This window comes from Falco punctatus, assembly GCF_963210335.1.
Source record: "Falco punctatus genome assembly, chromosome: 3".
Lineage (NCBI taxonomy): Eukaryota > Metazoa > Chordata > Aves > Falconiformes > Falconidae > Falco > Falco punctatus.
This window is the reverse complement of record NC_137582.1, coordinates 108,064,106-108,076,829: the sequence shown is the minus strand read 5'-3', so window position 1 is coordinate 108,076,829 and position 12,724 is coordinate 108,064,106. Positions and strand designations below refer to the sequence as shown.

Below are 12,724 nucleotides of genomic sequence, written 5' to 3'. Positions count from 1 at the left end.
GCCGGCCCGCTGCCCTCGCAGCCCCGCCGCACCGCCGTTGCTATGGCGCCGCGCCGCCCGCCCTAGTTTGTCCTTCTCCGCTCGCCGTCCCCAGCCCAGCGGTCCCGCCCGCTCGCCTGCTCCCCAGCCAATCGCTTCCCACCGGCTGGCCCGACCCTCTTGCGTCATTCCGTCAATCCCGCTCCTTGCCCAATGGGAGGCCGGCCCCGCCCCGCTGGCGCAGGCGCGGAGGGGGGGGCGGGGAAGTGGGGCGTCCTCCGCGTGCGCGCGTGCCGCCGGCGGCGTCATGTCTTGGCTGTTCGGGCTGAACCGCGGTGCGGGGCCTGCGGGTGGCGGAGAGGCGGCGTCGGGCGGGGCTGGCCTCTCCCTCCCGCCGGGCCCGGGCGGTGGTGCCGGGGGGGCCCCGGGGGGTGCCGCCGCCCCCGGGGACCGCCAGGCGCCCAAGGACAAATGGAGCAACTTCGACCCCACGGGCCTGGAGCGGGCGGCCAAGGCGGCGCGGGAGCTGGACGCGTCCCGTGCGTGAGGGGTCGGGGCTGGGGGCGCCGCGCTGCCGGTGCTGCTCGCCGGCTGGCGGCGGTGCTTGGCGTTCCGTCGGGTCCTGCCGCCTTCCTCGGGCGGGGCCGGGGCAGCCCCGGGCTCTCGGAGGGCTGCTGCTCCTCGCCGGGAGCCCCGCGGCCTGCAGCGGCCTGCGGTCGGTCGCTGCGGGCCGCTGCTTCCCCTGAGCGGGGTCTGGGGCGGGCGGGGTACCGCAGCACCCTCTCAGCAGGGTAGACCTGTTGGCTTCAGACCGCGCGTGTGCTGCGGTTCCATAAAGCCCGCGCAGCCAGCGCCGGGTGGGACTGAATTGACCCCAGTGGACGGAATTGTCCTGAATTGAGCGTTTTCTCCCTTGAGAGAAGGCCTCTGTGGTGTCGGTAACCACTTCCCGCTGTCAATTTCAGGCCACGCAAAAGATGCCCTCAGTCTTGCCCAGATGCAGGAGCAGACTTTGCAGCTGGAACAGCAAACGAAACTTAAGGTATGTTGAACCTCATCGTTTGTTGTGTTGTGCCTCTCAGGCAACAGCCAGGCTTGTGGGGGGCATCAGTCAAAGTCTCGCTGTCTTTAACGGGCTGCAGAGGGTGCTTAGTTTTGCTGGTTGCTGTTCATCTTCAGCAAGTAATAGTTATCTACCATTTAAAAAAAAAAAATTCTGGAAGGTGAATTGTAAGCTCATTTGGCCTATTCTCAGGCATATTTTATGGCTTTCTTTATAATTTGCATGTCCAAGTGGTTTTGTAACCCTTGTAATATCACCACCATTTTTAGGGAATGACAGGGGTTTCCTGCAGGGAACTGTAAAGTAGCTGGGTGGAGAACAGACTTCTCTTTCCTTTCTAAAGGAATTTGGGGGTTGTTGGAGTGTTGATTTGCTTGTTCTTTTGTGTTTTTTTTGTAAAATTATTTAATCGTGAAATGGCTAATTATGAAATTTCTTACAGTCATGTTTTGTGATCGTATTTTAGCTTTCTTGTGTCATTGCTCAGCTTTGCAGGGTACCACTGATTACAGATGGGTTTCTTGGAGCGCAGTTGTCACTAGCGTTCCTCTATAGGATGCTGTACTGAGCTTATTTGTGATGATTTTCCCTTTATTTTAATAGGAGTATGAAGCTGCCATAGAACAACTGAAGAATGAGCAGATACGGGTACAAGCAGAAGAGAGGCGAAAAACACTCAGTGAAGAAACAAAACAGCATCAAGCAGTAAGGGAATGAGGGGGAAGCCATGTGATGGGAGACCTTGTTTGTGGTCTCCTGTGTGGAAAAGGCAACAGTGCATTAATTCTGCCTTTTGGGGAGTGGGAGAAAGGGGATTGTGGGCTGCCATAGATGTGAGGCAATTTGCAGACTGAGCCTGTCTTCTACACTGGCTTTGTAATGTCGAATTTGATTTGTAGTTATATGCAGCTTTGTTGTCTTGAACTTTTGTTACCAAATTCTTGAACATCCAAAGGAACCAGTAGTAGCAGTTACTCTCATTGTGTGCCCTTTGAAACTTTCCTGAAGGAATTTTCAGGGAAGTGCTCTTGAAGGTGCTGAGATACATTTGTTTGTATCTAACAGCTGATGGTGTTAAGAGATCAAAGACTACTGGCTTATTGAGTCTATGTGTTAGCCTGGACAGTTAATGTCTCTTAAATTATTTGGATTTCAGTCTGAAGTAGCCTGCAACCCTGTTTATTCCAGGATACTTTAGACAGGAAAGAATACCTTAGGAGGAGAAGTGATGCAAATCTGAGAGTTAAGAGCTGTGTTGTGAGCAATAGTGGTGCTTTCTGGTATGTTTTAGCGTAAGTCACGTGAAGTGGCAGTAACACTGAAATCAGGGAAGTGTAAGCTAGCTTTTACGCTCATAGCTCACATGTGGTGACTCTTTACTTTGAGAGCACAGGAAGCGAGGGGGTTGATTAATTCTAATTGATTATTTAGCTTGGGAAGATAGCTAAAACTGCTTACTTGGCACACGTTGCTTTTTATCCCGTCAGAGTTTGGACTTTGGACAGGCTGGCTCAGGAAGCAGGCTTCGCAGTCATCTGCTCTGTTCATGAGTTAGCTCTTCAACTCTTGAAAGTTCACAGGGCATCATTTGAAGTCAAAGCAAGCTTGATTGTGATTTACTTCTGAAGTACCGTGCTTTGCAACTGTTGAGGAGATAATTTTCAAGCTGTTCAGCTGTGTTGTATTTGGAATAGAGAATAATATCCTTTGTACAGGGTCCTGCTTGCTGGTGGATAGGGCCCTCAGGCAGCTTCCGGTTGAGTGTAGATGATAGGGGTTTATTTGCCAGTTGCAGTAGAAAATCAATGAGAGAAATTAATGAGGAACAAGAAAGTCAATCAGAAACAGAGCTCATCTGACTGGCAGCGTATCTTGACAGTCCTATTGCTTGCAATTGCCAGGCCAGGTAATGTGCTTTAGGACATGAAAAATAAGTGGTTTTCCCAGTAAAATTTTCCTTTTCTAGGCCAAGTTCTTTGTTTTTATATCTGTGATACCTTAAAATGAAGTCAGACTAAATAGATTTTTCAGCATAGAGGAGTTTTTGGTGCTGGCTGAGGATGTTTGCCCGAAACTTTGCCCTTTATATTTAAAACTTTGTATTTAAATCTGGGTTTATTTTTTTTGTTTTGTGTGTGGGGGGGTTGCGTTGGTTTTTCTTCCCCTGCATGTTCCAAACGATGTTGCCCTTAGGACTGGGTTCTCTGTTAAATGCCTGATCTTTATATTCTGAATTATTTTTTTCTTTTTTTTATTTTTACTACTTTTTTCAAGCGAGCCCAATACCAGGACAAATTGGCAAGGCAGCGCTATGACGAACAGATGCGACAGCAGGTATGATCGCTTCCTTCTCTAACCCAGCTGGGAACTGTATAGTAGCTTCCTTAAGTCAAAGTGGTGATCTGGAGCAGCCCTATCATGCTGGCCAGATGGCTGATGCCAGGCACAGTTGCTGCCATCTGTACTGTTTGCTTGGCATCGACAGTGGTGGCCAGGCACATCAAAGGCCAGGACAAAGTGGCTAGGAGCATGGGATTGAGAGTATGAATCTGGGAGATGGGGAGAGGGAGAACGTACTTCAGCCTGAGCACTAGCTTCTTGAAAATATTTGTAGTACTTAAGCTTACACAAATACCTACTTGACTGAGTTCTTAGAACTTCAATGCATCTTCTGCTGTCATCTCTGCCTGTAGCAACTTGCTAATGAAGAGAATCTGAGGAAGCAGGAAGAATCTGTACAGAAGCAGGAAGCCATGAGACGTGGTAAGCTAGTAATTTTTCTTGAGCTGGTGACAGTGGTGAGGGGCATGAGTTCTCTGTACTGATCTTTGACTCCTTGTCCGTATTCATTGATGCTCCATTAGGTCACGTGTTAATGTCATACTGGCAAGTAACGTGCAAATCCCAGTAGTACTCAAAATACCAGTTGCTTCTGAGAGTAGCTTAGAAAAAATGTCTTTCCTGTAGTACTTGGATTTCCCAGTGAACTGTCTGTCAGCATCTCATGGTGTAGCAACTGAAATGCTGATTTTTATGCTGGGGCAATGTAAAATAGAACCAGTTTTGAGGAGGGAAGGGAAACAAAATACCTCTTGGGAGGAACAGTTCGATCTACATCACTTAGTCTCCGTTCATTGTTTCCTGTAGAAAATAAAAGCTGAGTAACGGAAGGTTTAGTCTGAAACGTGCTTTGTTTCTTTTTGTTGTTGGGGAATTGCCAGCATGACTGGCTTTGCAGAACTCCAGTGGGACTCCACTAGGGCACAAGTGTTAGAAATGTATAAAGCAATTTGTGTAGGACCAGAGGGGATGGGAAGGCTGGCTGGCTCCTTCCACAGCTGCCAGCTGCTCTGTTGTCCACTCCTTGCTGCCATCTGGTGTACTTGGGGTTTGTCGGTATCTTTGAGGGAGGTATTGTAGCAACCATGTAACGAAGCTCAGTGGTGAAACTCTGTAGGAGAGGGTGATTTTACTCTTGCAGTTTCCACCTACTCATAGCACCAAGGTGTGAATGTCAAGGTAGCCTGTCCAGCGTTCTGGTATCAAGAGGGGTATCGAGTAGCAGGGTGGTCCAGTCAGGATTTCTTGCAGTAACGCTGAAGACAGAGGGTTGCGAGGTCGTCATCTCAGTTCCTGGGTTGTTCTTAGGTTTCTCGTTCATTCTGCGTTCACGTCAATCTTAATGTGTCAGTCACTGTTACTTCAGACACACAGAACGGAGCTTCCAAAATCCTGTTTGGGACAGCATTTTACAGGCAACTCCATTTTGCTTCCCTTCATAAGCAATGTCTATTGCACTGTGTGTAGTTACTTGCATAGGGTTGTCCTTCCTTGTCTGTAGCATGTCACTCTTCCTCTCTGAAATGACGTTGATGAGCAGCAGCAGTGCCAGGCACTGTGGGTTTTCCCTCTCTGTTGCTTTACCTCTTACTGTCTAGCTCATCTCTGACTAAAGTTGGCCCTCAGCATTTTTTCTGGTAATGAACTTCCAGAACTGAAATATGATTGTTGTCTTGCAACGTGCCATCTTGAAGAGGCCACCTATTTGGTGTGTGATCCTTTTGAAGCACAGAGAGAAAATTCCTTGTCTGTCTTTTGTAATAATACTGTACTGGTTGGCTGCCTTTTGGGGTAGGGTGGGAGGAATTAAGATCTTGAAGTCTGCTGCCATGGGATCACACATAGCTATTGTGAAGCCAGGATGAAGCAATGCATCTCTTTCACCTGCTTGCTAATTGGGATTAAGCCAGCCCCAAAGATTGTCTTCTTCTGTGTTGTTTTTTTTTTTTCTTTTTTAAAAAAAAGCTACTGTAGAGCGAGAGATGGAGCTGCGTCATAAGAATGAAATGCTGCGTGTGGAGGCAGAGGCAAGAGCCCGTGCCAAGGCTGAGCGGGAGAACGCAGACATCATTCGGGAGCAGATTCGCCTAAAAGCTGCTGAACATCGCCAAACAGTGTTGGAGTCCCTCAAGTACGTGCAAGCCAGGAGAAGGGCATGGGTTGTCTTGCTGCTTTTGCAGATTTCTCCTGTCATGTAGGAAACCTTGCTGTGTTTATTCCCCTTAGGCTCTGAGGAATACAAAGAGTTAGTTTGTACACACTTGTGCTCTGAATGATAGGAATTATGTTAAAGGGAACCCTCTCTTTCACTTGTCTTGCTACATGGTCATCTGAATGTGAACTGGAGAGACTGTGGATTTTACATAATTTTACCAACAGATGACTCCAAGCCTTATTTGCTAAAATTGAGATTCAGTTACTCTGAAAATTTTTTGAGTTCTTTCAGTTTCTGAACATATGCCATAAAGGTATAAAGCAGCCAAAGGGGTGTCTCCAAAGGGGTGGACATCTAGATTTGTAATTTGTTAATTTTTGAATTAAAAAAGCTTTAGAATTAAATACCTTTTGTTACAGTTCAGCACTAATAATCTTAATTTGTTAAAGAAATTGCTATCATCTGAATGCCAAATGCTTTTCTGGATTTAATCCCAGACCAGGTGTAGACATCAGATGATTATAAATGTATTTGCCATGCTTATTCATTTGTCAGTTCCCAGGTGAGCCCTCGGTTAGCTGTGACTGGTTCTGAAGAAGACCACTGTAAAGTTGTTTTGTAAATTGTTGCAGTTCAGTCTTTTGAAATCCCTTTTTTCTTCTCCTGCTTGTCTTGCTGTTTGCTTATTGTAGGACAGCTGGGATGCTCTTTGGGGAAGGATTCCGTGCTTTTGTAACAGACTGGGATAAAGTTACAGCCACGGTAAGATTGTGACATGTATCGATAACTGCCAGAAAAGTCTGTCTGTAAATGTGTGTTAAACTCCTATCTCTGATATGTTTATAAACTGTAAACTGTGATGGGGATTTGCTGCTCACTTAGTGCTCTCTGCAGTCCTTGTTTAAGGAGAGTGCTTCAGATTTTTATTCAGATTAATTCTAGTCTTCCCTGTATGGATAATTTGTTCCTCATCGGTCACAAAAGTTCTGGCTTTGATTGATCAACAGTGTGGAATTCTCTTGCTTTTGGAGACTCCATCACCTTTACAAACATGTTTCTTGAAAGTTTGCCAGCTATTACAAGTAATATATGCAGGTTCTGTGAAAAAAATAGCTGAGTCTTTTTCACAGATGGCTTTTTTTCCACAGGTTGTTCTGCAGATTGCAGTCTCTTATGTATGTAGGAGAGTAGGGGTTTTATCTAATAGGCAATTAGAGATAACTGCAGATTTTTTTGGAGAACTTGAGTGTCACTTTCGTATTTGACTAGGCTCTGAGCTGCTAAGTTTTCATTGAGCTTTTTAATGATTGGTGTTCGTTGTATTTTCATGCATGAACATCTGTGAATGTTTATAGGTGAACAAAGCATTATGAAATGTTTAACGCTGCTGTTAGACTTCGCCAGTGGTGGGTTTTGGGAACAGGGATCCATTTCTCCTCCACCCCTGATTTCTTTTGTGTGTTTGCAGTTAAACTACAAACTGGAAATGCCTTTTTAGGAATATTAGGGGAAGTATATTGGAGATGTGTAATAGCTGATCTGGTGGGCACAAAAGTTTTTGGGTTTTTTTTTTACTCTAAACCAGTGGTCTCAAATTTTTTGTTCACTTATCCTTTACAGTAAAACTCTGAGAACACTCCTCAGCAAATAGTAAGAGACGCATCGTGAAAGTTTTTGTTTTTAAATTAAGGTGCACAATTTTAAGGCCAGAGAGAAATTGTTTGGTATTCCCTTTTTGCATGCATTCTGTCTCTTGAGCTGCAATTTCTTCCCACAAGTTAGCTACCAAGAATTTGCTAGTCTCATTCCAGGTGGATAGTGTCAGCTCTCTGAGAGTATGAGGGTACCGCTTTCATCTATAAAGGAGCACCTTTAGTCACTGGAACATCAAGATATTGCAAGACATTATCTAAAATTTTTTTTGCTGCTTATCTCACAACTTTTTATCTAATTTTGATGTAGCCTAGAGAGCCCTTAGGGCTGTTATGTTGTGCTAAATAAGTTGATTGAAAGCTGGAAAGAGTACAAAAGAGCATGGCAGTGGCTTCTTACGGACATAAAGTTACTTCTTACTGTACTTTTTACAATAAAACTTTACAGTGAAAATTTATTTTTAGTAGCTTGGCTTGTTAAAGTGGACATTTTCCTTTCAGTTAGCTGCCACCATCTGCTCCACCCTGTGGTTTTATACACACAGGCTGATAAAAAGGCGCTGCCTCAGTGCTCTGGGAAGAATTAAGACATGCTTTTAGTGGATCCTTTTGTAATCTGTAGGCTGTACCTGGAATGCCTGCAGTATTTGGAGCCTTTTGCAGAGTAGTGGTTGGTGTTTCTACCTGCATATTCTCTTGACCCAGATACCAGTTTCCTGCATTATGGTCATTTTTGCTTCTGACAAGTGCTTGTCTTGTGAATTTGGGACATTTAGGTTTAAAAAAAAAAACGCGCATATTTTTGGAAAGGAGGTAACACAGCTGGAACTCATATTTTGCTGCTTTGAAAAGTGACTGTAAGGTAAGATTAGGGTTCCTCTAAATAAGCCCTGTATTTTCAGCTCTTCCTGCCTACTGTAATGGCTGTTCTTTTCCTAGCTCTTCCCGTACCAGCAGGACCCCAAAGGTTCTGCTCCAAGTTTTTGGGTTTATTGGGGTTTTTTTAGTGGAATTCACTTTGCTTATCAGTCAGAGATTCATTCCTTTCCTAGCTATTTCATGATAAACAGACAGGCACTGTAATCAGACTGATTTGTGAAGTTGGCATAGTAATTGGATTTCTTTTGTGAATGTGCAAGTCAAGTAATTTTCCTGGTTTGATACAGCTGTAAGACTGACGCTGTGTATTTCTCTGTGCCTTGTGGTATGAACATCAGTGAAATCCAAAAGTCTGAAATATTTATCTCTGCCTGGGTGGATCTCGTGTATCAAGCAACCTGTAACTTTGCTTGGTACTGGATGTTGCTGAAGCCGATGGTGTAAGAGTGCATGAGATCATTTGTCGTGGTACCTTGTTTTTAGAGGGAGGCTGCAAAAAGGTGGAGCCTCTTTTTTTGTGTTCGAAAGTCCCTGTAAACGGAACTGAATTGGATGTGGAAGTTGTCTCTTACCCTTTGCATCTTGGAACTTGCAGTTCTGAACCGTGCATGTTTCTATGCAAAGCAAAGGTGATGTCACATGTCTAAGCAGAGTGAAAGTGAACAGATGGTGTCTCATGGTTTATTGAACAGTGCCATCCTTGATGCCCTTGAGGCCTTTGACCTTGTTTTGTACTTGTAGTAAAAGGCTGCTTACTTCGAAAGCAATTGCTGCAGCTTGTTCTTCTATCTATCTGGGCTTGCTCTGACATGCATTATTGGCATCTAGCTGTAAGCTGAACACAACTGATTATTTGCACGCAGAACTGTGTGGAACAGTTGGCCTCTTCCCAGACACCTCTCACTTTAATACCCCTTGCTCCCTTGTATTTTCAGGTGAATAGGACTTTTGGTAAATCAACTGACTTGCCTCCATAAGTACAAACAGCCGGAACCTGGAGGTTTATGTTTGTGTACCTTAAGTTTTATAAAAGTGGTCAGTGCTATCAGTCCCTGAGAATTAAGGAAACAGTCCTATCCATGCTAAAGATTTCTGTAAAGTCCTGCTTTAAACTCCTGTCTTGAAATGTTGTTCTTAGCAACTTCCTGGAGCGTCTTTAGGGTTGTCAGCGCAGCTCCATGTCTATTCTGCCAGCTAGCTATGGTGGGAAAAGCTGCCTGCAGGGCTCTTGGTTTAATATGAGCCAACATAGTGCTGAACCGAGCGGCAACTATAAACCACAGAGAAGTCTGGAGTCTTTCTGCTTCACTGGGAAATTGATGGGGATGACTGATGTTCTGGGGTTTCTGAAAGAACAGTCTGTAATGCAGTAGCAATAATTCCGGTGGTGGTTTTGGCTTTGAAGGTCCTCTTTGAGTACCTGTTTTCCTGTTGTGAATAGTCAAGCCAGACCCAAGACCTTTAGCAGGTGTACCCTGGCTGGTCCTTTTTGTTCCCTACTGCGTACTACCTTGGTGACAGCCACAACACAGATGTTTATCTTGGCATCTTTAATTCTGCATAGTTTCTTGTATGGTGAGGAGTAGTGTGGCAGATAGCACCTGCTTGATGTGGGCTTATTCTTCAGTGCCTTCACAGAATACCTGGAATAAAACCCCAAAAACTACCACCAAACCACACCACTTCTGTTCACAACACTGGAAGCTAAAGCTTCAGTGTTATGGGAGATCCTAGTTTCTCATAGGAGGCTTATACCTCTGGTTTGTAGCAAAGCCTGGTGCCTATTTGTCTTAATACGTACTCTATGGAGTTAGAAGTCTGAAAAGCCACACACATTTTGGGCAGGGAATACATACTTCGGATGCATGCCTATATGTGTCGCTTCTGCTTCCTCTGTGCATTTCACACTGCAAGATGCAAGAGTACTAAATGCCTTATGAATAGGGAGTGTAAGACCTTGGCTGTCTGAACAGGGATAAAACATCTTAACAAAAATAACTTCCTTTTGGTCAGCATTTGTCCTGAATCTTAATTCCCCTCCACCGGGCATGCTACATACATTAGTGTTGCCTTGCCAAGTGTGTTTTCCTAATCCTTCCCCCATCTCTTTGCAGGTGGCAGGTCTAACCCTGCTGGCCGTGGGTGTTTACTCTGCCAAGAATGCCACGGCAGTAGCAGGGCGATACATAGAAGCGCGTTTGGGCAAACCTTCCCTGGTGAGAGAAACCTCACGCATTACTGTGCTGGAGGCACTGAAGCATCCTATCAAGGTAAGGTTTAGCTTTGTTTCTGTGTTGCACTGCCATGAGGATGCAGAACTCCTTTTGCAGCTCTTTCTGTCAGGCAGAGAGATGGGTCTGTGAATAAACCTACTATTAGAGATAGCATAGGTGGGCTGAGCTCGTTGTCATTTTGTGTGACCTTTTTGTCCAGGTAAGTTGTCAAAACTGTGGTTGATTTCTATGTGTCAGTAATGGAATTTGTCCTCTTTAGGTTGGTAAGCGTCTTACCAGCAAGGCTCAGGATGCCCTTGAAGGAGTTGTGCTCAGTGTGAGTACTCTTATTTTGTGATCTTGGACTGTGAAGGGATGACTTTGGAATCTAAATAATACAGCCGTTTCCTTACGCTGGCTTCAAAAGCTGTAATTCCAGTAATTCTGGAGAGACAGCAGCCTTGGGGCTGTAAATAAGCTCCTGTGTTCAGTGTGACACGCATTAAGCACACTAACCTTTTTTCCCCTGTGTGCAAGGCAGTTGGAAGTCTTAGTGCATTCCTTGCCCTGCTGCATTTTTTCTTCAGTCAGCATGTTAATATACAGAGCTCCACTTGTCTCATCTAATCTGTTAAACATTACTGAACCTAGATCTGCTTGTAGGCCAAAAAAAAAAGCAGCAGCATATGCATCTGCCTGTTTTGTGAATGGTTCTTAACTTGGTAATTAGGGCTGCTACTCTATATTTGCTTCTGAATTTGATTCCTGGATATCAGGCAAACTGAAGTGCTGCTTGAAGATGCTGGGAGAAAGGGCTCCTGCAGGAATAGCTTTCTCTCAGTATCCCAACAAATGCAGTAATAAGTAAGAACAGGAACATTTATGACTTACGAAAGAAGTATTGCAAAGAGTTGCTTATTTTTGACATATCCCTCCCAGGGCATCCAATAGGAAGTGAATCTTCAGGTGTTACTGGTTTTTATCATAGTTACTGCGCTGCTTCCCGCACTGCTGCTTTTTCTTATAAATGAGTAGCCAAGTGGACAGAACTTCAAAGTCAGTAAATTCTGACCTAGAAAGGGAAATGACCCTGGTCTAAAGTAACAAGCAGCTGAAGTTAAGGTGTAAAAGCTCGACACATTAGGAGTGCTGCCTGCTTCTTCCTGGTACTCACCTATGAAGCTGATAGATGCAGGTCGTGTGGTACTTTCTGTTCCTTAAGTTTAACCCTTTTCTTGCAGCCACAGTTAGAAGCACGTGTGAGAGACATTGCCATAGCAACAAGAAATACAAAAAAGAATAAAAGCCTATACAGGAATATTCTTATGTACGGTCCCCCTGGCACTGGAAAGACGCTCTTTGCCAAGGTAAAGCCATGCCAAGATTCCAATAACCTATATGTTGCAGGGTGCTCTGAAAACTTCAGGCTCTAAGCACCCAACCTAATCTGAAATCTGTTGCTGTAGTATTGCATAAACATGGTGTGCTTATGTGTCTGTTGGAAAGGGAGGAAAGGGCATGCAGCCTGCTTCAACTCTAAATTACTACAGTTGCTTGGGTTCTGGTACTAAGTGTAGGCAGAAGAGCCCTTCCATCTGGAAGAGGCACTTGGCAACTGTGAGCTGTGAAATCGCAATGCCGGCCTGCTGTCTCATTTCCACCTCTGTTAGTTTCGTGCACTTTTCTGAATAGGGTCTTCCTGCTCTTGCTTACTAATCCCAGAGCAGAGAAGAGGTAGGTATGGCTTCGCTGGGCATGTGCGCTACCAGGATCTGGAGTTTTTTTGAGTCGATTTGATTTTTGACTTGCTTTTCAGTGCTTGTCCACTAGATCTGAGGTTTCAAATACTTGTTTAACAGTGGCAGACTTGACGTGCTGATGCAAGTTGAATTTTTGTTTTTTCTCTCTCCAAACATTAAACCCATGTCCCCGTAGTTTTTTGCTGCCTGCTCTGACAGTATGCCACCTAGTCTGGATTTCTAAAGCCAGCAGAGGGGGACAGGTCGAGGAAATGGCAACAACAGCATAAGAAGGGAGAAACGTAAGAGCTGAGTGAGGTGATTGGCAATGGATGAAGAAGTTTATTAAACAGTCCAGAAGTTACCTCTTAATGCTTTTCCCCATTAGCATAGAAACTCCAAGGGGATGCTGGTGGTAGCTGTAAAAGATTTGGAGTGGGTCAGAAGGAAGATGGATGTAAGAGAGACACCTTTATGCTCTAGAGAGGAGAGAATATTATGCAGGGAAGCTGGCTTTTGCTGAGAAAAAGCAGGTTTTCTGAGCTGTGACTTTTGCGCTTGGGTTAATGGCAGTGACAGTACAGATTGCTGTTACTGCTGTTCCAAAAAGGTGGCATGTCAGAGGGAAGACCACCGCACTGACTCCTGCAGGGCAAAGACGGGTGAGCCTGTGATGGTAGTAATGCAGCATGACAGGATTCTTG

The 12,724-nt window shown here is 44.9% G+C and overlaps 1 protein-coding gene across 1 annotated transcript in view; it reads left to right on the top strand.

The window, feature by feature from the left end:
• Positions 1 to 235: 235 nt before the first annotated feature.
• The window catches only part of LOC308060671 (ATPase family AAA domain-containing protein 3), a 28,676-nt gene continuing 16,187 nt past the window's right edge, over positions 236 to 12,724 (top strand). The window contains exons 1-10 of the mRNA XM_080379672.1: positions 236 to 518; positions 945 to 1,021; positions 1,646 to 1,747; positions 3,317 to 3,376; positions 3,736 to 3,805; positions 5,348 to 5,513; positions 6,230 to 6,299; positions 10,183 to 10,338; positions 10,562 to 10,618; positions 11,523 to 11,648. Of these exons, the coding sequence (XP_080235798.1) occupies positions 287 to 518; positions 945 to 1,021; positions 1,646 to 1,747; positions 3,317 to 3,376; positions 3,736 to 3,805; positions 5,348 to 5,513; positions 6,230 to 6,299; positions 10,183 to 10,338; positions 10,562 to 10,618; positions 11,523 to 11,648 (1,116 nt within the window). The 5' untranslated portion in view covers positions 236 to 286. The remainder of the gene's footprint in view (positions 519 to 944; positions 1,022 to 1,645; positions 1,748 to 3,316; positions 3,377 to 3,735; positions 3,806 to 5,347; positions 5,514 to 6,229; positions 6,300 to 10,182; positions 10,339 to 10,561; positions 10,619 to 11,522; positions 11,649 to 12,724) is intronic.